The sequence below is a fragment of the Rosa rugosa genome, chromosome 1, assembly GCF_958449725.1.
Source record: "Rosa rugosa chromosome 1, drRosRugo1.1, whole genome shotgun sequence".
In the NCBI taxonomy this organism is placed as follows: Eukaryota; Viridiplantae; Streptophyta; class Magnoliopsida; order Rosales; family Rosaceae; genus Rosa; species Rosa rugosa.
The window spans coordinates 24,826,626-24,852,261 of record NC_084820.1 but is presented as its reverse complement, the minus strand read 5'-3'; the positions used below and the strand labels follow the sequence as shown (position 1 = coordinate 24,852,261).

The window sequence follows — 25,636 nt, the reverse complement described above, 5'->3', positions numbered from 1 at the left end:
TTCATCAAGGGCGACAACACCAAGCACATATCGCCTAAGTTCTTTTATACTCAGCAACAACAAACACTTCTAAAGATTGAAGTGAATCAAATCCGATCAGATGATAATGTAGCGGACTTATTCACTAAGTCGTTACCTAAATCCACATTCGAGAAACATGTGAAGAGCATCGGATTGAGAAAGTTATCCGAACTCCCACGATTGTAGTAATCAGGGGGAGATATCGACATCAGGGGGAGTTATGATGTCTACATGTTCGATCTCGAAGAGTGAAGGACGTGTTGTGCTCTTTTTGTCCTTCGACCAGGGTTATTTTTGTCCCACAGGGTTTTTGTTACCTGGCAAGGTTTTTAACGAGGCAACGAATGAAGCGTCACCACCAAGTTTGAAGCGGCACAAGGGGGAGTGTTGAAGGAAAATCGACTTAGTGTGCCTTATCAAACTAGGAGTAGTAATAGGAGAGAAGGTTCTAGAATTCCTAATCATAGATGGATTAGTATTCCTTGTAACATTAGAATGTGTACTTTGTAATCCCTATATATAGGGCTCCTATTCTCAATAATATGTTGGACACTTCTCTCATCAATCTCTCTCAATACCAATATACTTAAACAGTGTGAAAATAATATGACCCAAGACTAAACAAGAAGCAAAATTCTAAGTTCATTACAACATCAAGACGTTGAATATGGGTTTCACAATTTATTAGAAATACTAGGAGTATATGCGATATAATTAACTAATCTCAGTGATAATCTGGAAAATGATGAATTTAGGCCTTTGATTTCTTCCCTTTGACTTCAGGGGCTGGTTTGTTCGTGAATGGTAGGAAGGACACTCCACCCATGTAGTTTCGTAAGACTTCTGGTACCTCAACACCATCTTCCCTCTGATAGTTTTCAAGAATGCAGCAAATGGTTCTCTCAGTTGCTGTAAGAGTGGAGTTCAACAAGTGAACGTATTGCTTCTTCTGCTCATTGCTCTTTTTCTGCCCAAATCGAATTCCTAATTTTCTTGATTGGTAGTCTGTACAGTTTGAACATGAGACGAGCTCCCTGTATGTCTGAGATGCTGGAAACCATCCTTCCAGATCATACTTCTTTGCTGCCGCATCATTCAAAGCACCAGAAACGACAGACACAACACGATAAGGGAGTTTGAGCTGCTGATAAAATTCCTCAGAGTTCTTGATCATTTCCTGGAGCATTTCCCAAGAGTCCTGGCCATTTGGGCTTGTCATACAAAACTGTTCAACTTTTTCAAACTGATGAACCCTAAAAATTCCCAAGGTATCTCGACCATGTGAACCAGCTTCCTTGCGGAAACAAGATGAATATCCAGCATATCTTATGGGCAGCTGTGAAGGATGAATCCAATCGTCCACATGATATGCACATAGTGGCTGCTCAGCTGTAGCAATCAGATATTTGTCATCACCCTCTCCGGTAACCTTATAAAGCTCCTCATCGAATTGTGCTAATTGAGCACACTTTGCCATGATATCTTTCCTCATAAAAAATGGAGTCTGCAATGCAGTGTATCCCCTTTTCTCAAGGAAATCAAGACCAAAATTTATCAGAGCTTGATTGAGGCGGACGCCAGCACCTTTCAAGTAATAACCTCTACCTCCTGCTACTTGAGCACCTTTCTTCAAGTCAGCAATACCCACAAGCTCAACAAGCTCAACGTGATATTTGAGTTTCGGCTCCAACCGTTTCTCACCCACCGATCTAACCACAGCATTATTGGCCTCATCATCATGCAAGGGAACACTATCATGCACAAGGTTTCCAATGACTTCCAGTTTCGAATTCAAAAGGTTTAAAGCCTCTCGAACTTCAATTTCTTTTTCTGCGATCAACCTCTTGATTTCATCTGTGTCCTTAAACACCTCGGTTGCATCCTGACCTGAAATCCTGAACTGAGCAACTTTCTTGTTGATCGTGTTGATCTTGTTGAACTCTTTCTTGAGATTCTCGAGCTCGAATTGACGTTGACGCCATTGTTTATCAAGCTGAATGACCTCGTCGACGATCTCGACGCTTTTGAAACGACGCTTCTGAGATTCGCGAATGATTTGTGGGTTGTTGCCCTTCTCTTCTCTGAATAGATTGATGTCCAACATTAGTGATGAAAAGTTGAAGACTTTGCCGGAGAAAAACGCAGAGAACAAGCAAAGCATGACTGAGGCTTATATAGGCATTTAATTCCTAAATCATAACCTAATACAACCCTAATACACGTAAATATATTCCTTGTAGACTACAACAAAAAATCCGAATGTAACTAAAATAGGAAATAAAATAAATCCTAGATTACTTACCTATATATATATATATATATATATATATATTTTTTTTTTTGAATGAAGGCATAGCCAATATATCGATCTCAAATCAGAATGACCATTATATATCATTCCACTGCTATTTGTTTTGTCTGTTGTGGTGGTATCAAGATAATACATAGAGATAGACCCCTCATTATACAACCAGTGCTCACTTAGAAAAAGCGAGCCTATCCGTTATGACACAAGACATAGCAAAATAGGCATGAAAAAAATAAAAAACAGTGCATAACTCTCTAAAAAAGTAGGGAATTGTTAGAAAGAAAAAAATCTATCTAATAGCAGCCCAAATGACCCAACGGACAGCCCAAACCCAATGAAGCCCAACAACAAGCCCAACTATCCCTGCCTCAACCCTCTGTGCAACTCTATCAGGAACACCAGACTACATTCGCCGTCACCGCTGTCAGAACAAGGCGCCCTACCGTCCTCCACCTTGACGCCACCAACAGAGGAGCTCCGCTGTTAACGCCTGGAAAAGCCTAGCCCACGCGCGTCTGACGACAAATCGAAAACCATTACACCAGACTGGACTTGCCACAGAGCAGCAAAAACAGATTCAAGCCGGAACACCACCGTCAGGCCTCCGAGCATAGCCATCTTGGGAACCTAGCCTTAGGAACCATCATCACCCGTCCGGCAGCAGCCATAGGACAGCAACGCGACCAAAGGTCAACATTGTTGCCGGCCACCACCGGACGAATCTAGATTGGGAACGGCGGAAGTCGACTAGGTACAGAAAGGGTGATATATTAGGCGATATATGCTGCTAAAGTTAGGCCAATTTATATTTGGAATCCCAACTAGGTTTTTGCTCAAGAAACTTGATATATCCAAAAGAGGTATTCATGAGCAATACCACCATTAAGAAGCCAGTTTGAAGATTAACCTTCAACCTGTAAACGGTTCTTCTTAATATCAATATGACGACGCTTTTATTATATTTTTTTATTTTAATCAGTTTTAATCTCGTCCTACGTCACACCTACTAACACAACTAAATCAAGATTTATAGAGCTCACAAAAGCCATACAAATCATCGTTGGCAACAATGTCCTTTTACTTTTTATTGACGCATAAAAATTCTGAATTTTGCCGACGAATACTCACGACTTATGGCTAGAAAAGATTTAGTCGATCAACACATTTTCCTTCAAGCTCTCTGAAACTTTTGATGAAATGATGCCATAAAATTGATCACGGCATTGCTGTACACAGGCTGCCTCCGTGATGAACAAATGTTCCTTTTGTTCATTTGGTTTGTTTTGCTTCTCCAACAAGTTTTACTTTAGGTTCATCAAGGACGGGGTAGTGTAACAGCTAATTTCTAGCCATGAAAACACATCTTGCGCGACACAAAGCATTCATGAGATTCCCATGATTGATTATCAGGCTAACCAGGTTAATCAAAACATAAAAACATACCAAGTAGTACTCATGTAAAGTTGGACCAACACGACTACCAGCATCCATCATTCTGTTGTATGCAAACCATTAGAACTGAGGCCAAACATGATTCAATTAACCAAGATGAATAACACTAATATTCTTGAACTTAATGATAGGTCTTGGTGTTCATAGAGCTGTTGACCAATCTCTCCTGACTTATTCATCACATATACACTATCTAAACTTCATATACCATTTGCCTTAGAGGAGGTGCATGTTGATGAAAAGGATAACATTTGCTAAGATTCTACCTCATCTTGTAAGTGAAACTGGCTAGCAGCTCTGTAGGAGTATAGGTGTAAGTTCTGGATCAAGTGTACACTGAGTGATGGGTATGCAAATCAGAGTTGGAACCCCATCAAAATCTAACTGGCTAATAAGATGTTCTCCCATGATACTGAATATATCAAACACTCATATTTAACTTACAAATCTAGCAACTAAGGTTCATATTTGCTCATATCAATTTTTTTTTGGATCATAGGGTCCTCAAGAGGCTTGTTCCACAGAAGATTCTCCTTATGCAACTAGCTGAAATAGTTTGTCTCGCTGACCAAAAGTTGTTTCAAGAAAGAACTCTACAAGTGTCACAAACTCACAATCAACTTAATGAATTACTGAACTTATTATTGGGACAGATAAGAACCTTTCATATTCATTTAGTATATCCCTTCCAAGAAATGAAGCTACCTTGAGGCGTATAGCGTAAATTGACTCACTGTTTAAAAGTTCTCTGGAGAAGGAAAAGAAAAAAGAAGAAAATAAAGAAACAAAAGGACAAGTTCAAGTAAATGGTCCATATTGAGAAAAACAAGTCAAAAAGTAAAATGAAATGAGACTGTAAGAGTAGATCCAAGAAACAGAAAGCAAGATAGTAAAGGCAAAATGAGACCATGTAAACGAAACATTAAATAGGGTTAAAAGAACAGATGCAACAAAAACATGAAGACAATTATCCACACAGTAGTTCATTCCCTTTTGCATATTCATGGGATTCTTATAAACCTCAAAAAAAAAAAAAAAACCCTTTATAATGCTAAATCCAAGAAACTGAGTTTGCACAGTTGAATGTCCCCCAAACTAATAACTGCAGAGTTCTACAATTGCATTAAAGAAGATGAAAATCATACTTTAGATTGCCAAAGTAGCAAATCAAACCTAACGTCCATTAAAGAATTTTGTTAACAAAATACAACAGACTCTACTTCCATATTTAAACCATCATTATACAAAAGACAACAGTCCTTTAACTAAATAGACTTGTTGATACCCTACAGCCTCAGGATATACACAAAAAAGTTCTGTAGCTTATATGTATCTCACAGAAGAGGCTACTAGTACAAAAAGGGAAAAATATGATAAAGAACCTACAAAGAGTCAGCCTTTTTGCTTTTTTGTGCTAACAAGACTGCTTTAACTAATTAGGTAACAAACATTCACCTCATGTCATCCCATTAGATTTTTTTTTAGTTATATTTCCCATACCAGATTAGGATAAACATTTACTTGCAAATTATATAGTAACCATAGAAAACTACAAAATCAATTCAAAATAACTCCCCATGCACTAAAAGGAGCAACCATAATGTAAAAGCCAGTAATGTTGAAAGAAAAATTAAGTAAAGTTGTTCAAAACTACAAATGGAGAACTGAGTTTACGAAAACCATCAGGACCTCATCAAACTGCTAATGGTCTTGATAATCCTTCATCTTATATCGGAATAGGAAAATAAATCAGAACATTATGCAAATAGACAAAAGAGGGAAAAAGAGAGGAAAATAAGAGGGGCCAAAATTAAAAGATATGCACCGGAAATTATTGAAAACTGAGCATAAAAGTGAAAATAGATGTCGAAAGTTCTTACAAGATAAAGCTTGACAAAGATTTGAGGGACTAAAAGAAAAAAAGAAAAGAAAAGAGGAACATCCATCAAGTTGTTGCCGAGCATGGCGAAGATATGGACCATGAGAGAAAATTATATTCAATTCCAAAGTCTTCCCCATGAAAAACTTCCAGAAAAATTGATCAACCCAAAGCAAGCTTTAAGATAAATATTCCCCAAGAGTCATTGATCATCCTTGCGGAACTTCAGCCACACTTACTCTGCAAATATACAGCCCAAAATGTAATGGCAGAAAACACAATATTCTCCCTTGAAATGAACTATCATCCTAAAGGTTCTATACACCTATGACTTTAAATATCAAAACCAGAAAAGCAAGTAAAACACTCATGCTCAAATGAGTAGAAACATATGTTCAAGTGATCCATGTTAAGAAAATTCTGAGCCATGGCATATTGATGGTATAAATACAAGGATTTGTGCAATAATATAATCCAGACAAATAAAGGATTTAAAATTGAAATACCAACAAAAATGAAAAAAAAAAAAATGCAGACCAAACATTTGAGTAGTTTAGCCAACCACCCAAGAACAGGAGGTTGCAAAACAGATTTCTACATGCAGCCAAAAGTGTTTGAAATATTTTGCCTTGGGTTGCACAACAACAACCAAACAATATTCAAATTGAATTGAAATGGGTTCACATAAGTAAAACTCATCTATGTAGGCCCATAAGAATAGAATATTTGAAATAAAAAAAATAAAAATAAAAAAGAAAGAAAGAAAGAAAGAAAGAAAGAAAGGTTTAATCCAATAGCAAGCCGGATAAAGAAAATGCAAATTTATAACTTGACAGTAAAGGAAGAATTAATAAATATAAAAATAGTAATACAAAACCAAACGTACAAGAAAAGAAGTATAATGAAAAATTTCAAGAAAGCAACAAGGAAAGCAGCGCGTCTAATATAAATCTGAAAATTGAAACATCTTGGATTTGACAAACAATGACCGCAAAAGCTGATAAAGGAACATTATCTTTGTGTATAATAGGTCCATAAAGTCGAGGTTAATTTCAAAGAACCAAAGGTTACATCTATCTAAGGTATTCTATAGCCTTTTAATGTATTGACCCCCTTCCTCGATGCTGAAATTATTTAAGCTGACCCCAAAGTCATCTACTTTCACTGGCTAACATCTTAACATGCATAGAATTAGTAAATATTTCAGCTCAAAAGAATAATCACCAATCTTGACAACCTATGTACATCATGGAAGTCCTAAAGTACTTCTGAAAATCGGAAAAAGAATGTTTTGTAAAGCTCTAAACAACAGAAACAGAAAGAGTCAGAATCCAAGTATATATAACTAAACTAGACAATTCAAATCCATATAAATTAAAGTACAAGAATTCTTTTACCAAAAAAGTGATCAATACTAAAGCCGAGTAAGCACAAACAAAATGAAGAAACATAAGCAGAAAACTAAGACATAAGAAATGCAAGTCCAACATATCATACCACATATACGGTTGGTACCCGTTACTCCCCTGAGGCCTAACTGTAGCCGTCTGCCCCGTCTGTGAACTTGGATAAACATGCTGCAGACTCTGCATTGCAGGAAGCGGTGCAATTGACCCGTATGCGCCAAGCAACGAGCCTCCCCCACCGAAACTTCCCATCCCATGAGACACACCACCAAACCCACCAACACCAGCACCCACCTGACCATACTGTCCAGCTGGAAACACACCAGGGTTCAATGCCCCCGCCAGTAAACCCGGGTTCAACGGCCGGGCCATCATAGCCGGGTTACCAGACCCAGGAACCAATGCACCTCCTACATTGGTCATCAATCCACCATACAACGGATTCAATCCCGGGTACTGTCCGAAAAACGCCATATTCTGCGCCCCGGGTACCGCCGCCAGTGGCGGAGCCTGCGTCTGCTGCTGTGCCGGCGCCACGGCATTCTTGTTCTTTGACCCCTCAGTGGCCTTCTGGCAGTTCAATTGGTGCCCTTCAAACACCTTCACCGGTTCCTCAAGTGCCTTCTTTGCACCTTCCACACTCTTGTACAAGAACAAAGCAAAACCTCTAGACTTCCCGGTCTGCGAATCGAAACCCATCGGCCCGGTCTCAATTTCCCCAAATCTCCCAAACAAAGCCCTCAATTTCTCGGCTTCGGCCTCATGCGGCACGCCGCTGACGTAAATCTTCCTCCCCGCCGAGTCCGACTGGCCGCCGCCACTCGACGACGAAGACGGCGCCGCCGTATTGTTGTTCCCCGGGCCCACCGAGGCCAGCTGGCAGGAGGCGCTGCGGTTGCCGATGCTCTTCTTGGGCTCCTTCAAGGCCTTGAGGGCGCCGCGGCGGGTCTTGAAGAGGACGAAGCCGTAGCCTTTGGTCTTGCCGGTGAGCTTGTCCATTACCAGATTGGAGTCCTCGACGTCGCCGTAGGGCTGGAAGGCGGAGACTAGGGTTTCGCGGGTGGTGTCCCATCCGAGGCCGTGGACGAATATCTTGCGGTGCGAGACGTCGGCGTCGGCGGCGTCGCGGATGCGTTTGAAGAGGGAGGAGTCGTTGGAGGCGGCGTCGGTTATGAGGGAGATGAGCTGCTCCTTGGAGTAGGGCTCCAGGAGCTGGGACAGGGTCTCCGGGTCGGAGTCCGAGTCGGAGTCCGAGTCCGAGTCCGACCCGGTTTGGGGCTGTTTGCGGCGGAGGTCGTCGTTGTGTTCGTGTTCTGGTTCTGGTTCTTGTTCTTGTTCTGGTTCGAGTTTCGGGGCTTTGGGGGTTTTGTCGAGGTTTTTGTCGGCGGTTTTGACGAGCCTGCGCTTCTTGGTGGTTTGGATCTTGGCCATTTTTGAGAGAGAGGGTTTGGACTTTGGAGTTGTGACACTGTCGCGGGCAGTGAGAGGGTTTTTGGGTCGGGGAGGTAGATTTGGTTATAAGGAGTCTGCGTTACACGTGTGCGTTGGAGATTTTTGTCTAATTTTCATTTGCTTTGTATTGAAATTAGATAGCTATAATTTGTTGCAACTTGTGGTTAATCAAGTCTGGATGGTGTAGTCGGTTATCACGCTAGTCTCACACACTAGAGGTCCCCAGTTCGAACCTGGGTTCAGACACTTTTTTGCTGATGTTGGGGTTGCTTGTCGGGTCGGGTCGGGTCTAAATCCCTTACAGTTGGGTTTGGGCTTTGGATACCAGGTTCTTAGGGTTAGTTTTTCACTTTTTTGCTAACAACGAATTATAAAAGCCTCTTCTACGTAGAGTGGTCCCAGATTTTTATGAAAACTTTGGACGGACTTGGTCCATAACCATCTGAAATTGTCTTGGTTATTATAGCTGCATTCTAGAGTAGTAATTAAATTTAGGGTAGCCTAGCATAGCTTGATATTAACGTGACCCTCAATGGTGAGTCATGATATGTTATTACATATATTTTTGTTTATTAGTGGCTTGACAACCCTCCCTTTCAAAAAGGAAAAAAAAAATCCCACATGGAGTTGAAATATCTAAAAACACTTTAGAAGAATGATTGAATAATAATACTGAAAATTTGATTTATGTTCAAGTAAATCCAGAATATGTGTCTGGTCCAAACTCTAGGTTACTTGACCTAGTAGTAATAGGGTTAGAATTAGAGATAATCTCGGAGAATCTTGGAGATATCCAATCAATGTAATATTACGTTTCCTTGTACAACTCTGGTTCTATGTCTTGTAATCCTCTATATAAAGAGACCCCTATTATATTAATGAAAACACGACTCAATTATTTCCCAATTCAGTTTTCCTAAAACACGTTATCAACACGAGCCATAACCCTAGCTTCAAGAAGCCAAAAACCCAAAAACCATTTTTCTCATTCGCTGCCATTCTCCGTGCACCTCCCCTGGGTGCCCGTGCGCTTTTTCCAGCTGCAAGCCTTTGCTTCTATGAGCCTATGCACATGTTCAGTCGCTTGCCCTTGTAGGACCACATCCACCTGTACCTGCTTCGCCATCTGCCCCGACAAGGATTGCAAACCAGTTGCAATCCTAGCCTACGATCGAAGTTCGACCGCAACCCTAGCTACATCAAAAAAGCACATGCACATAATCAGGATTGAAGCAGCCTTTGCAATCCCGACCAAGGATCAAAAGCACATTGCAATCCTACAAGTCCGTCCACCTGCACATAACTAGGACTGAAGCTCGTCTGCAATCCTACAACAAGGATCAAAGGCACTCTGCAACCCTAAGAGGTATGTTTTACTAAATGTTCCCGTTTTTTGGTTTTTTTTAATTTCTCTTCTTTTTCTCGGGGACTTGCAACCTCCCTTCTTCTACCCCCCCTTTCTTCTTCATAATTAAGGGAGACCAAAAGCCGAACTATGGGGGTTAGTGCTCACTCCAAGTTTGGAGCTTGTTGAGATCTCCAAACTTAGAGTTTGTAGAGAATTTATGATTAACCACCTACATCATTGTTTCGATCTAATCCAATTCCTCTTAGAATCAGATTTCTTAGAAGCGACTACGCTCAGAAATCCCTATTTTCTTGGGAGCAATTACGCTAAGAAATTTTATATATTTTCGTGGTAGCCTTTTTCGCTCCAAAACTAACCCATTTTTCTTGTTCTCTTTTAGGATGAGTAACCTGAACAAACTGGACTTCGCTCTATTAGGAATAACTGGCTCTGGATATCACAAGTGGGTTCGTGATGTCCGCCAGCATCTCAAGGCCGATGGAATTCTGGATACGATTCTCGAGCCCAGCCAGGACGTGTTAACTGTTGAGCAAGCTCAAGCTTTGGAAGCAAATAGAGCAGCCTTGGAGGCAAACAAGGCGAAAGCCATCATTCTAATGACTCGTCATATGTATGATTCACTCCAGTACGAGTATATGAATGAAGAAGACCCCAGAAGGCTGTGGGTCTCACTCGAAGAAAGATTTGGCAACGTCCGTGACTCCCTGCTTTTTGAACTAGAAGTGAGATGACACAGCCTCCGCTTCTGTGATTTGAAGTCAGTTATTGACTACAACTCAGAAGCACTTCGCATTAAATCCTTAATGGAATTATGTGGAAAAGATATCACAGATGCGATGTTGATTGAGATGACTCTCTCTACCTTCCCCGTCTCTGCATTGATGGTTGCTAAGAACTATCGAATCGATGTTACTGCAGGACGGATCATAAGGTTTCATGAGCTCATTGGAGCCATGAATGTCGCTGAAAAGCATGACAATATCCTTGTGAAGAACTATAATTCAAGACTCATGAGAACAGAGAATATTCCGAAAGTCCAATTATAGTCACGCCCCTAGAGGAGGGTTGTCAGGACCCACCCCGGAATTACCCTCCTAACTCCAGGATGGACTTGCGGGGCCCACTTTTCGGGAAAATTCGACAGAACTTCCCCTAAAAGTGGTCAACCCTAACCCTGCTGAAAACACTTCTAAGTATAATAAATTTTTATGCTTGAAGCCACCCTGCTTCCTAGCAACAATCCGCAAATTTCCAAATATAAACATTGTACTACACCAACATAATCACTGATATAAATTACAACCCAGCAATTCAAATCTTTCAACTTCCTCCAATATTATACAACTCCCATACACTCATAATTATACAAATGTATAAATCCAACCTTTTAAGGTACTCAGAGCAATCTATAGAACACACTCGAAATATGATACATAAGGTAGGTTAATAAATAACCTACTGAGGATAGATAGCAAAGGTGGTGCTAGCCTCCACTCCTAAGCCGGTCAGCAACGCTGCGATCTGGGCAATTGAAACCAAAGGGCCCAGGGGGAAAGTACATAAAAACGTTAGCGTGAGTGGACAAAATAAATAAGCATAACGGAAGAAAAGTTTATACTTTCCCACAAATTTAAATTTATAAAATCTCGATGCATGCAACGTTTATAAAAAATATTTCTTTAAACTCAAAAACTCGTGAAAAACATACCAGCCCCGCTGGTTAAAAGAAATCGGACTAGCCCCGCTAGTCAAGTAACGATAAAATATGGGGAAGAAATTTCACCATACGAAAGAAGGGAGCCTCCCAGGCTCGGGTCGGAGTGTCCCACACTCTGGAGCATCCCATGCTCTGCTCTTACTCACCCACAAACACATAGTAAGCAGGGAGGAGTACTAATAGGCTAGCTAGCAATAAAATATAGCGACCCAGGTATGGTGGGTAAAAACCATTAAAATCCAGTAAATCTATAAGGCTTCCCCATAAGTCCCACAAATAAAGAAAACACGGGTACGATTCCCAACCGTACCCGGAAATTCTCATAGTAAGTCACAAAAATCAACAGCGTGTCCCACACGCTAAAAGAATAATTAAATCAATCGTTTCCTCGACAAAAATTCCATTTAAAATTCGAAAACAATTCATTCCCGAAATCACTTTATAATATTTCATAAATCTCAAAACACAATCAAATCTGAAATCACTTTATAATCCAAAAACCAAAATCACTATCGATAGCAAATCATACTTTATTTCGAAATTTGCAATATCCTTTTAAAACTTAGAGCCAAAATCATTCTGAAATTATAACCGAGATAAATCAATTTATATTCTCAAATAAATAAACGTAATAATTAATTACGAAATAATATTGCATGCATCACTTAAAATCAAAAGTCCACTCACAGTGTGCGGCTAAACCTGCCGTCGATCCGAACCCTCCTCGAGGGAATCCTCCTCACGTCCTGTACAATATAACGTTCGTAAACCCATAATTACTGGATGGAAACTTAAATTACGACAAATAAAAAAAAAACCAAACCCCCACATTGTCTTTGTATACCCAAAACCTCCAAATTTTTTTTTCCACTAACGTCATTCCGTTAATTTAAGGGCTCTAGGGTAGAACCAAGGAAATCCGATGAATAAATTCCTCGTAAATAAATTAACCAACTCCACCCTTAGAACAAAATATCAAAACCCATACTCACACTTCTCCAAAATTCACCAAACTTCACATACAAGCTCTACAACATCTCTACAATTTAATGGGCTAAAAACTGAAATTAAAACACTGCCCTACACGCCTCCACGCGCCACCAACAGTGGCAGCGCGTGGGCCCCACTCGCCGGCGGCCACCACCTCCGATGGCCATCAAATTCTGGCAGCACCACCTACTCAATAGACCCAACATTTTTCACAACTACAACAAGTTCCAATTTTACCTTGAAGGGCTCCAAACTGGCCGGTGAAGTTTTTCCAGAAAAACCCAAGAACCCTAGATATTGCAATTGTCAATCCGGCCTCCACACAGCAAATTGGAATGCAAGACCTTAGGGGAAATGATCCTCGGCAAAAACCCGACCTTCGATGTCTGTTTGGTGACCGGAGGTGGCCGGAATCGCCGGAAATCGACGAAAACTCCAAACTGCAGCTGTGAAGAATTTTGCTTCGATCCGAGGTTTCTTGGCCAAATCGTCACAACCCAAGGCCGCTAGGGTGCAGGGAGGGAGGAGGCGCTCTCGTGGTGGCCGGACGGCGAAAAATCGAGGGGGAGGCAGAGTGACTGAAAGGGAAAGAGAGAGTTCGGGGGAGAGGAGAGAGAAGAGGGTGGGTTTCCGGTTTTGGAAACCTACCACAGTAATTTCTTCTTTTATAACCAAATGTTACCATGAATAGTAATATTTACATTTTCGGCCATAACTTTCACATACTAAGTCCAAATTTTACGCACCATATATGCACGCGCTCGGTTTAAAGTCCTCTACAACTTTCATGAAGGAAATTTTCTCATAAACGGCCCCGAACAAAAGTCAACCTTTTAGGGCCACTAAAGTATCGGTAAAAAAAGTAAAAATTGATAGTAATCGACATTTACTGTCTAAATAGTGAGCAAATCGTTAATTCTAGGTTCGGGACGTAACAAGGGCGCTAAGAGCGAAACCCTAAATCTAGGGACAATTATGGACGTTCTGGTCCATATTCTCACTCTAATGAGGAAGGTAACCGCCAAAATAGGAGAACACATAACCAAATAGGTCAACGTGGAAAGAGAGAGGGAGGCAACGCCTCTGGCCATGTTGGTGGCACCACCAACACTAAGAGCCATCCAAATGACGTTTTCAAAGTGCCTCAATCAATGGAGTCTGAGCACAGATCCCGATGTGGAGTATCTGGTCATTGGACACACGTCTGTAGAGCTCGTGAAGAAATTGTCACCACCTACAAAGCATATTGTGAAGCAAGAGAAGCTCACTATGTGGAACAAGAAGATGATCTAGAGTGAAGGGTTGAAGACTTCAAATCTGGTCGGGATCAATAGATCGCCAATTCTGTTTAAGTCTTTATTTTTCCAAGAGATGTAATAGGCAATTGCCATATACTTTGTAGTAAATGCCATTGGTTTAGTTTTTCTTCACATAGGCTCATCCAAAATGAGTGTGATGTCTAGGAAGGTTTTGAGATAAGTGGTACTTAGGAGAGCTTTGCTCCAACGACATATCTCTACTCACCTGGTCATATTTATTTTGGAGTTTATGTGAAGAAACCTTGTAGGCAATTGCCATATACTTTGTAGTAAATGCCATTGGTTTAGTTTTTCTTCACATAGGCTCATCCAAAATGAGTGTGATGTCTAGGAAGGTTTTGAGATAAGTGGTACTTAGGAGAGCTTTGCTCCAACGACATATCTCTACTCACCTGGTCATATTTATTTTGGAGTTACTGAAAGAAGTTAAACGACTACCATTGTTTTGCATTAGCTAGTACTTGGATTAGATTCTCTTAATGGTTAAGAAACAATGATGTACCCTGTTGACTTATGAATAAAATTTCGAGTTCTTTTCATTATGACTCCATTTTGATTCTGAGCATATTACTTTGTGACTACGATGGCTGGGCCATCAGTATTAGCTCAAGGACATGGAATAGCCCAAGTTCTCATTGCCAAATGGCACCTTGATTACTATCACAGAAACTCTCTACCCTCATAGGGCAAATCGCACCCTATGAATAGCCAACGGATTCCATGCAGAAACGCATGTAGAGAACGAAAAATGAGTTTCTTTGCAATACCTCTAATGATTGCATCTTAGAGAAGTTTATGTGTCTCTCTAGTGGACTCCATGTCACTATTCGAGCTATTAAATCCAATAAAGTTATGAGAGAAGATCTGTTGGATTTAGACACATATTGGTTTTGTCACGACATGATAGGTCATCCTAGTCATGATATGATGATCCGTCTACTAAAGACTTCACACGGACATCCATTCTTTTGAGCAAAATGAAGCAAGAATCAAAAGTTGATTCCTGGACTAAGTGTGACCGCCGCAGCTACCTCTAGCGCAACCGCCGTCCAACACCAGCCTAGGGTTGGCACAGTCCATATCCATGATGCCATGGATGGTGTTCATCATGGTGATGGCGCCCCGGGTGATGCTACAATCATCAACTTTGCTTCCAATAGCGTTTCAGACGCTCAGCCCCAACCAAAATCCTCATTGGTTGCTTCTAAGGCCTCTCACTCGTTTTACAAAGCCCGTTCCTTAGGGAAATTAGGACTGAGACCGTCCTATGAAAAGGATATGAAAATACTCATTCTGTTCTTGTGTAGAATCCATGGGATTCTGTGGACTGATTCAACCAACTTACGGACGTTTAAATATTTCATGATGTTAGTTGACACACAAACACGCTGGTCACGTGGTGTGCCATTGTCCATCTGTAAATGCTGCTTATACTACACTCCTAGCACATATCATATGACAACGGGCTCACTCCCCGGTCATCCTATTAAGTCAATTGGACTTTACAATGCTAGAGAGCAATGTTCTAAAACTCGGTCGCCCAGGCCGCCTAGGCGGTGAGTCTCCGTCGCGAGTAATGTCTAATCGGAGGGTATGGGCGGTTTGGTTTTCGGCGGGCGCCTAGGAGGCTTTGGAGAGCACCTAGGCGGCCTAGGCGGGCACCTAAATGTCTGGGCGGTTGGGCGGAATAGGCTGGGAGGTTGGGCGACGCGGAATTCACGGTGAAGCTTCTGCACAACGGCGGACTTCGCGGCAAGCATGGTGCACAAGTCGACTTACGTGAGCGTGCGAGTTCTGATGCTGGAGTTGCGAACAGAGTTACTGGAAGAAGGAGAGATTTTGGTGCTAGTGGAGATTGTCGAGGTTGGATCGTAGAGGCAGACGAAGATATTTCTGGAAATCGTGGTGCCGACTGTCGAAACCACCGATATTTCTGCAAGTCTGCAACTGGGAGGGCTTTTTTTGGAAATATTCAAATGGGTTTTTTGGTTTGCAGCTAAGCCACATAGTCCTCTTGCATGATTGATCACGGCCCACGTGAAACTGCCATTCTTTATCTCAATCATACACCTGGGCAAAATAATCAAGTGGTTGGACTGAACTCCTGAAGAGAACACTTGTATATTCTTAAAGAATATAATTAAGTCTATTCAATCGGTTCTTTTACTCTTTTAACTCTATATATTCTTAATTATATAATTATATATAAGAAAAATAAAATTAAAAAAATAAAAACCGCCTAGGCGCCGCCTAGAGGTCTGGGCGCTAGTCCCCTAGCTACAGCCCGACTAGCGCCTAGCGATTTTTCGAACCTTGCTAGAGAGTTTACATCGAAGACTTTCGATGGTTATTGCAATGAGACTGATGTTGGACATCATATTCTCATGTACACACCCAAATGGTCTCGCAAAAACGACTACGATGGTAGTCCAGACATTGGTAATACGCACCAATCTTCTTATATCTGCTTGGGGTGATGCAATATTGCATGCAGCTATGCTAATTCGTCTACGACCCACAGCCACTCAATCTATCTCTGCGTTACAGCTAGTGACTGGGTACAAGTATCTAGTACTTACGCATATTTGAGTGTGCCATTTATGTACCAATTGCGCCACCATAGCGCACTATGATGGGTCCTTACAGACGAATGGGCAACTAAGTTGGATTTGAGACCCCAACAATCGTCCGCCACTTAATGCCCTTGCTAGGTGATCTCCTTACTGCTAGATTTGCGGATTGTCACTTTGATGAGACAGTATTCCCATCGTTAGGGGGAGATAAGAACACAGGAATGACAGAAATTGTCGTGGTCTGTCCCCACTATGTCTCATCTCGATCCCTGTTAAAGTGACGAGATCACACATATCTGCTGCAAACATGCCTGCAAGGATGGACGTCCCTACGAGATGACGTAGCACCACCCTACACAGAGGTAGGCATGACGCCAACGCCATAGAGAGTGGCACTCTAGCATTACAAGCCATGACCCCAGCTAGGATGTATGAGAGGCCCGTGGGTTCGAATGATACTTTGGCACAACCCAATCCTTGGATCATCAACACTCAAAATCCGTCTCATGAGAATCTTTCAGATTATGGTTATCGTTGGGGGAAGCCTAAACGTCAGAACCTATTCCTGAGAATATAGAGCTTTTTGAAAATTACACTAGTGTACATGAGACGTGGGATAGAAACTCCATCATGATTAATGATGTATTCACGCATTCCATAGCGCATGAGTTTGTTGAGTCAGATGATATCGAACCACGCTATGTTGATGAATGAATGCTAACGTAGAGAAAATTGGCCCAAATGGAAAGATGTGATCCAGGTTAAGTTGGATTATCTAACGAAGATCGAGGAAGGTTTTCGAGCCAGTGATGCTGACACCTCCTAACATAAAACCTATTGACTAATGGGTCTTCGTTAGAAAGCGTGATGAGAAAAAGAGATGGAATCTCGCCTTATGGCGTAAGGCTTCTCACAAAAACGTCCTGGAATCGACTACGATGAGACATATTATCTCATAATGGATATCATTAAACTCCACTATCCTGTCAGTTTGGTAGTTTCCAAATAACTGGACATGCAGCTTATGAATGTGGTCACTACGTATCTCTATGGGGATCTAGATACGGAATATACATGAAGGTTCATGGTGAACTTCATTCACTCAAGTCAAGTGGCTCTAGACCACGGAGCGCTTTTACAATGAGGGTTCATGGTGAACTTCATTTACCCAAGTCAAATGGCTCTAAACCACGGAGCGCGTTTACAATGAGGTTGAAATGCTCACTAAAGTGACTACTTGATTGGAAAAGGATATGCCCACGCGTTTCTATAGTAAGTTTCGGATGCTATCGCGGTTCATGTTGGACATGATCTTCATTAGAAACCCTTAAAGAGTTAAGGGAAACCGCTGAACACTTGAAATCCGAGTTTGAGATGAAATATCTTGGGAGAACACGATTATGTCTCGGTTTGGAACTTGAGCATCGTGTTGATAGTTGCTTAGAAATTTTGACAAGGTCAAGCCTTCAAGCACTCCTAGGATTGTCCGTAGTCTTGATCCTAAAAAGGATCCTCTTCGTCCAAAAGATGATGACGAAGATGTGCTAGAGGCAGACGTGTCTTACTTAAGTACAATAGGCGCATTATGGTACTTAGCTTAATGCATAAGACCAGACATCTTATTTGCCGTGAACTTGTTAGCTAGATATAGCTTTGCGCCAACGCGACGCCACTAGATTGGTGTAAAAGATATCTTTCAGTACTTGAGATGTACGATTGATATGAGCTTGTTCTATCCCTATAGAGAGACGATGGATTCAGACCCGTCTTATATCAAGAACGCTACCAATAGTGGTCTGCGTTCCCTCTCCCCATCTCAAAACGACATAAGTGTTTTGGAAGGTTTTGCTGAGGCTGCGTACCTCTTTGACACACACAAAGGTCATTCACAAATTCGTTTAGTGTTCACCATGGGTAAGACCTCGATATCTTGGAGGTCTACAGAACAGACCATAGTCGCTATATCATCGAACCATGCAGAGATTATTGCTCTTCAAGAAGCAGTTCGTGAATATGGATTTGATCCATAATTACGCATGTTCGAAGCAATTGTGGTTTGAAGTCTACCACAAATGAGCCTACGAGCATTTATAAGAACAATGCCGCTTGCATTGATCAAATGAAGCAAGGCTACATCAAAGGCGACGACACCAAGTATAATCAACAACAACAGACTCTCCTTAAGATCAAAGTGAACTAGGTTCAATCTGAGGACAGTGTGGCAGACTTGCTCACTAAGTCTATGCCTAAATTCCACTTTCGAGAAACATGTTGGTAGCATCGTTTGCGGAAGTTATCTGAACTCCCATGATCGTAGTCATCAGGATGAGATGCAGATATCAGGGGGAGATGTCTACATGTATGGTCTCGAAATGTGAAGGGTGTGTTGTGCTCTTTTTCTCCTTCGACCGAGGTTATTTTTGTCCCACTAGGTTTTTGTTACTTGGCAAGGTTTTTGACCACGCAACGAGAGGAGCACCATGTTTGGGCAACACAAGGGGGAGTGTTCAAATAAATCCAGAATATGTGTCTGGCCCAAACTCTAGGTTACTTGACCTAGTGCTAATAGGGTTAGAATTAGAGATAATCTCAGAGAATCTGATATCGGTCTCCATATCAATGTAATATTACGTTTCCTTATACAACTCTGGTTCTATGCCTTGTAATCCTTTATATAAAGAGGCTCATATTATCCATGAAAGCACGACTCAATTCTCTCCCAATTCAGTTTTCCTAAAACAATTTATTCATTGAATTTCCAGATACATAGTACTTCACCAGAACAACTTTAACACAAACTAGGGAGATAAAAAAGCAACGAGCTGAAACACTCGATCTTCTTAGAGCAAGTCCACCCGTTGAAGTTGGCTAGTCAAGACTATTCACTGCTTTTTGCGTTTCATTTTCACATTTTTTCTTGACCAGTCAGATACTGTTCACAAAAAGTCACCAAATGAAATTGACCCAGAGTGACTTTTGTGAACAGTATCTGACTGGTCAAGAAAAAAGGTGGAAATGAAAGGCAAAAAGCAGTGAATAGTCTTGACCAGCCAACCTCAACGGGTGGACTTGCTCTTAGACTCCTAAAGACTTGATCAATAGCAGCAAATTCCAAAGGAATGAGACAACTACGATTTATTCGAAACAAATTAAATAAGAATTAAACTCCAACACCACCTCACTTACAAATGGAAACCAGAATTTGACGCAGCGGCTTTCTAGGAAGCTTAGCATGTTGAGCGAGCAAATTATCTACTAGCAGAAAATCTCCTTTCTCCCATTTAATGTTCACACAGTTCTCCTCTAAGACTTTCTTATAGGTTTCCACTGCTGACTCTGGAAATTTGGTACCATCTGTGAAGCTTGTGTTGTCGGAACCTTTAGGACCGTAGCAAAGAATGGTGTTGAACCAAACCCTCTTTCCACCATAGCTCCTAATTGGATTCATTGGCCCAAATACAATCTCTCCGACTCTATCTTCTATAAATTTCACCTCACTGCACAGAAGCTTTTCTTTTTCTCTACAAGATCGAAGAAACCCAATTATGTAATAAGCATATAAACCATAGGTGTATGCATATCAAGTACCTATAGCTAGTTGTCACTCTTGTCCTAGCTATTTTCCTAGAGCCGAATCTAATCGATCAAGTCTGAGTTTTATCGACCATTCCCACAAAAAAAAAAAAGTTTTATCAACAAGAAAATGAAAAGTAGAAACATATTAATAAATAAATCACAAATTAACAATACAATGTCTCTAAATTCGGATACCTGAAACCCTATTTATCAAAATTACAAGTAGGAGGAGTGTGTCATCACAACTATGATAGCTCCTTAAGTATCAGAGACAATGTTTTTCTCTACGAAAATATGCTGAAATACACAAATGTCAAAGCATGAACAACAAAGCTACTTTATCTCAAATATATATATATATATATATATATATATATATATATATATATATATATATACGGAGGCGTTCCAAAGAGGACGTTCGCACTTTCGTTAAAGTGCGGACGGCGCTGCTGCAGCTCGGCTCGGGGCGCGACGGAGCGGCGGGGGTTGCCGGAAGGACACCAGGGGTCGGGCGGAGAGGTCTGCAGTCGGTGGAGTCGCCGGCGACGTCGTTGCAGCACTGCCCAGAAAACCTGCAGTTGCAGGTCGGGTTGCTGCCCAGAACCTGCAACTCGGACCTCCTCCGACCTCGAACGCTGCCCAGACCCGTCCGCCAAGCCTCCGACCTCCGTCCGCCAAGCCCCGAGCCGCCGTCGCCGCCTGGAAAGCCTCCGCTGCGTCGCCGTCCGCACTTTAGCAAAGTGCGGACGTCCGCTTTGGAACGGGCCTGTATATATATATATATATATATATCCCCAATATTGTCAGCAACCGGTGAAGGGTTAATTTTGTAACGGTGGTGTTAATATATATATTTCTATAGGTTTTAGCTAGATTAAATCTATCTCAAGTGTTGTACTGTAAATTAGGATCCACAATTCTACCAAGCCAAGCCATGCCAAAAGCTAAAATATGTACAATTTTGTACTCTACTTATTTGGTAATATTGTAATTACTTGTTGATATTCATTTACATATTAGAAAGAGAAATTTGATACCTCTTCTCAGCTTCAGCAAGATCTTGAGTGTCTAGGATCCATTTCCATGGCTCACTGATACCACCAGCATCCTTAGGATCATATTCCGTGGCCAAATTGGCTCTGTGGACAAAACCTGTTGTTGAAATTTTAGAGACGAATTCAGGCTCTCTCTCTCTTCCATTTGATCAACCAACACCTGGCTAGGCAGTATAGATGTCTCTCCACCCTCGGGGGATGTGGCTGCAAACAATACAAAAATAACTTTGAAGGAACTTCCTTCACCTGCAACAGCATTAATCGATCACATCAAATTTAGTTTAGGGTTTAGTTTATATCATATGAGAATTGATCAGTTATACCACAAAATGATATGAATTGCAATTACTTTCTAGATAAATATTCACGCGCTTTTACGCAGGTTAAGAGGCTAGTATTTATATAAACCAAATAACCACAGCTTTTGAACTAGGAAAACACGTTATATAGAGACATTATGGTTATCCGATTTGTTAGGACTGTGGTTTTTAAAATATATATAGGATCAATCAGTCAACGTGTATAAATAATCAGAGAATCCAAACGTCCGTAGCATCAGGTGGTATTTCACCAGTTAGCTTAACTAGCTAGGCTTTCATGTTACACATGTTCAGAGGCGGAACTACACTCTGGACATGTTGAATAAGCTAGGGATTAAATTCTGGAAATTTAAATGGCAATTGACATGAACATACCAAAGCCATCTCGTGATGAAAGGCGATGGGTTGAGCAACAGGCCTGTGAGTCGCATTTGGAGCATAAACTCTCTCTCCCACCGAATGCCTCAGAACCAGCCATGGGGCCGCCGACAAGTGAGTCATGTTTTCCCATCCAAACGCCTCCACCACACGCCCGAACTCTTTTGCTCTCTTCAATCTGAAACCCTTGAATAGAATGGCAGAGTGAGCCTCGAGAGTCTTGTGCAGCAATTCTCTCTCTTCCTTCACCATATCCACCAACTCATCCACGCCGTCAGTGCTCATCTCCGGAGGAGGTTTCAGTGTCTTTGGAAACACCTTGCCCCCAAATTCCTTCTTTCCCTCTGTCTTTCTTTCCAGAAAATGGGGCACCATTTTCTGAGCTCTAGGGTATCTTTGGTTTTGTGGAGAAGGGTTTGGTACTCATATATATGGTTTACATAGGAGAAAATTAGATATAAACTAAAAAATACCAAGCTTGTATTAGGAAAAATCCACCCATAATTTTTTTTCTAAACTACACTCAATTCATATTAATCAAACCTTCCTTATAGAGTATATGTTTATAATTAAGATTTTTCTCGTTTTTTAACTTAACTATTTTGCCCTTCTGATTAAAGAGGAAGTAATCTAAATAAAATCTTCCTTAATTGTAGCCAGATATTTACTATTTTTTGAACTTGAATTATGACCTCAAATTTGAAATGTATTACAATTAATTTAATCATTGATTTTTCTCTTATTTAAAACGACACTAATTGCCCTTTATTTCTTCCTTTATTACTTCTGATTAAAGAGGAAGTAATCTAAATAAAATCTTCCTTAATTGTAGCCAGATATTTACTATTTTTTGAACTTGAATTATGACCACAAATTTGAAATGCATTACAATTAATTTAAGGGTGTGGCTATTGTCACCCTACTATTTTCTTAGTTCACCCTATAAACATTTGAATTATTAAAAGACTATATTATCCAAGTGCAAAATGACTGATAAGTACACTAATTTTCTAAAATCTAAATATGTAAGAAAAAATAAATATATAAGTAATTAATTAAATACAAAGACTACTTCATTTCCTATTGGATAACATTAATTTTTATCTTCTCCACCCAAGTTTGAATTTATTACTTCTTTTTGTCTTTTGTTGCCTCTTCATCGTTAATTCGTTATTCAATTCAGAAAACCATTAATTTTAACTTCATCAAAATCTTTGCAATATTCTTTGTGAACACCGAAAGTAAAAATTTAAAACATGAAGAAAAAAAAATCAATTTATTCTTCATTGATCATAGTTGTAAATTTACTAATTTTTTTTACATGGATTGAAATAGAGAACATTGAAATTGAAAGAAAAAATTTTAAAAATGAGAATAAATCAGATTATGGTTTTATTAGGAAATTTTAATAAACTTTTAATCTTTTTATGAGTATAAATTAAATGAGATATTTTCATTAACAACATTTATTTTTTAATTGGATATGTCATATAAGGATATTGTTGGAAAGAGAAATGGGTTAAATAAGTAAATTTAATAATTGAAATTAAAAGGTAGGGTGTAATGAGCAAGTAGGGTGAACAAAGAAAATTGTAGGGTAGCAATAGCCGCACCCTTAATTTAATCATTGATTTTTCTCTTATTTAAAACGACGCTAATTGCCCTTTATTTCTTCCTTTATGAAGTGAGGTATATATTTGTTTTTTTTTTTGTTAGTAAATATGTGTGCTTATCATCCAATTGTGTTATATTCCTTTTAGGAAAATGTTATCACACCCAATTTTCTAATCACATATCAGATTAAACCCACCCATAAGATTCTTTAAAAGACACCAAACCTATTAATTAGGTTCATCTCAAAATAAAAAAAACCTATTAATTAGGTTCATCTCAAAATAAAAAACCTATTAACTAGAATAAATATTGAAAGGGTCCTTGACCCAAAACACCAAAATGAGTCATCTCACTTACCCCAACAACAGATTTTTATTCCCACTAACCCAATTAAAAGTAAAATGACTATTGTACCCTCAACCTAATTAATAAACTACATCATTGTCCTATCTCTCTGTACATATCGATCTCTCTCCTCTCTCTTTCTCCCCAACATGGCCGGCAGCTACACTCTTTCTCTCTCTGGTCGGAGCTACCTTGCCCCCGCGTTGTCGCTCTCTCTCTCTCCCTAATGTGGCCGGCATCTACACTCTCTCTCCAGTCGGAGCTACCTCGCCCCCGCGCCATCTCTTTCTCTCCTCTCTGTCTCCTCCGCACCTCGCCAATCTGCACTCTCTCTCGCCGATCAGAGCGAATTCGATTGGTACAGGTCGGGAACGACGTCTGGTTTCAAGGCCATTGAAGCCGCATTCGAAGATGCTGCAACTTCTTCTCTCTCCAAAAAGCGTCGCTCCAATCCCGACGACGAAGACTCGGACCAGTCCCAGAGCGCCCCGCGCCTACTGCCGACTTCAGTTCTCGCTTTCCAGCCTCTAAATGCCTTCTCTCTCTCACCTTATCGTCAAGGTTTGTAGGCTCACTCTGATTTTGGTTTAGGTTTTGGTAGAGGATGGTGTTTAGAAACTGTAGTGGAGATAAAGATTTTAGGCTGATGCATTTATGTTGCCTGATGATGATGCTTTCTGTTCGATACTTCCATTTTCTCTCACCTACGTTGTCGATCGTTGCGTGGAGAAAAGAAGTATAGCCATAGGGTAAAAGAAATAGAAGACGCACAACTATCAGGGGTAAGCGGGTAAAATAGCAGAGGTTGCAAGAGAAAAATGTTAGAAAACTTAATGAACCCGACATTGTGTAGAACCTAAGTATATATTCATATATGATTTAGTTTTGAATTCAAATGTCAAGTATAAGTTAAGGACTTAAGAAAATCATTTTGGTTCAACTTATCACATCTGTTAGAATTTGAAATTCATAAATACAGTTATGACTCATGAGAGTTTATCTGGTTTTTTGAAAAAGCAGTTGGGATGCATTGTTAGTTTCTTGATGGAAGAAACTGACAATACAATGCTTTATATATCAGATATTTTGGTCCCTTCTGATGCACGAATCATTCTCATCAATTAGTCCCATCACTAAGAGGATGCTAAAGGTGAAATCAGGAGAAGACTAAGATGGAAAACTCAACTGTGTCAAGAAGGTCAGTTCTATCTGTTTTCTGGTGTTTATGTATTCTGCAGATACAGGATTGATATAGCGACTTCAATCCCAAGCCTAAATGCAGAATCTGATGGTGCATGGTGATTTCATTTATGTTGCTTTACATATCATACAGTTTATATACTTTGCAGATATCATGATATATATGATGTTTCAGTCCTATATTAGGATACGACTAGCATATCAATCCTAAATGCTAATTACGATCATTGTTGCACTCCCACATATATTTACATAGAAATGTTTGTTTACTTGTGTTCATGCTAAGATAGATTTACAGCAATAGAACGGAACAAGTTCTAACAAAAAATGGCTAGATCACTATTCATAAGAAAAGTAATGTTCATCAGCTAGTATCCCTGATTCTCCTTTAGTATATAAAAAATTTGGTCCGACCCATCAAGCTCGGCACAATTCTATCCAAGCCTAGCAAAATGGATTTTTTTTTTTTTTTTTTTTTTTTTTTCACTTTTATAGTTTGAATTGTTATAATAAACAAATATGTCAACAAAATGCAAATAAAAGCTCACGTGCCCAGCAATCAGAGAAACATATACGCCAAAGAGAAAAAAGAACAAGTATATTATAAATTCCTCTCACAGCTGAAAGTTACACACTTAATCAAAAACTAGTAAAATTGT

General features: G+C 40.2%; 2 protein-coding genes, 1 long non-coding RNA gene, 1 other non-coding gene and 1 pseudogene across 5 annotated transcripts; 1 reads left to right on the top strand and 4 right to left on the bottom strand.

Annotated features, from left to right (window-relative positions):
- Positions 1–692: 692 nt before the first annotated feature.
- On the bottom strand, positions 693–2,127 carry LOC133731187 (serine--tRNA ligase-like). The gene has a single exon (XM_062158642.1). It carries the CDS (start codon positions 2,123–2,125, stop codon positions 773–775), a length of 1,353 nt encoding a protein of 450 aa, XP_062014626.1. The 5' UTR covers positions 2,126–2,127; the 3' UTR covers positions 693–772.
- A 2,383-nt stretch (positions 2,128–4,510) lies between these two features.
- LOC133724371 (UBP1-associated protein 2A-like) lies at positions 4,511–8,562 on the bottom strand. 2 transcript variants are annotated; one of them, XM_062151075.1, is made up of 2 exons: positions 7,158–8,562; positions 4,511–4,529 (listed from the first exon to the last, which is right to left on the bottom strand). In XM_062151075.1, coding segments are annotated over exons 1-2 (1,341 nt in total). In that variant the 5' UTR covers positions 8,498–8,562; the 3' UTR covers positions 4,511–4,528. The 2 variants fall into 2 exon arrangements, with proteins under 2 accessions (XP_062007059.1, XP_062007058.1); XM_062151074.1 differs by lacking the exon at positions 4,511–4,529 and adding an exon at positions 5,613–5,900 and having other exon boundaries at positions 7,158–8,561.
- A 128-nt stretch (positions 8,563–8,690) lies between these two features.
- Positions 8,691–8,764, top strand: TRNAV-CAC (transfer RNA valine (anticodon CAC)). The gene has a single exon. It is a non-coding gene; the product is annotated as a tRNA-Val (tRNA).
- Positions 8,765–11,153: 2,389 nt separating this feature from the next.
- LOC133730979 (uncharacterized) lies at positions 11,154–11,833 on the bottom strand. The gene is made up of 2 exons (XR_009856675.1): positions 11,671–11,833; positions 11,154–11,408 (listed from the first exon to the last, which is right to left on the bottom strand). It is a non-coding gene; the product is annotated as an uncharacterized LOC133730979 (long non-coding RNA).
- A 7,831-nt stretch (positions 11,834–19,664) lies between these two features.
- On the bottom strand, positions 19,665–22,193 carry LOC133725052 (clavaminate synthase-like protein At3g21360; annotated as a pseudogene).
- Positions 22,194–25,636: the final 3,443 nt, after the last annotated feature.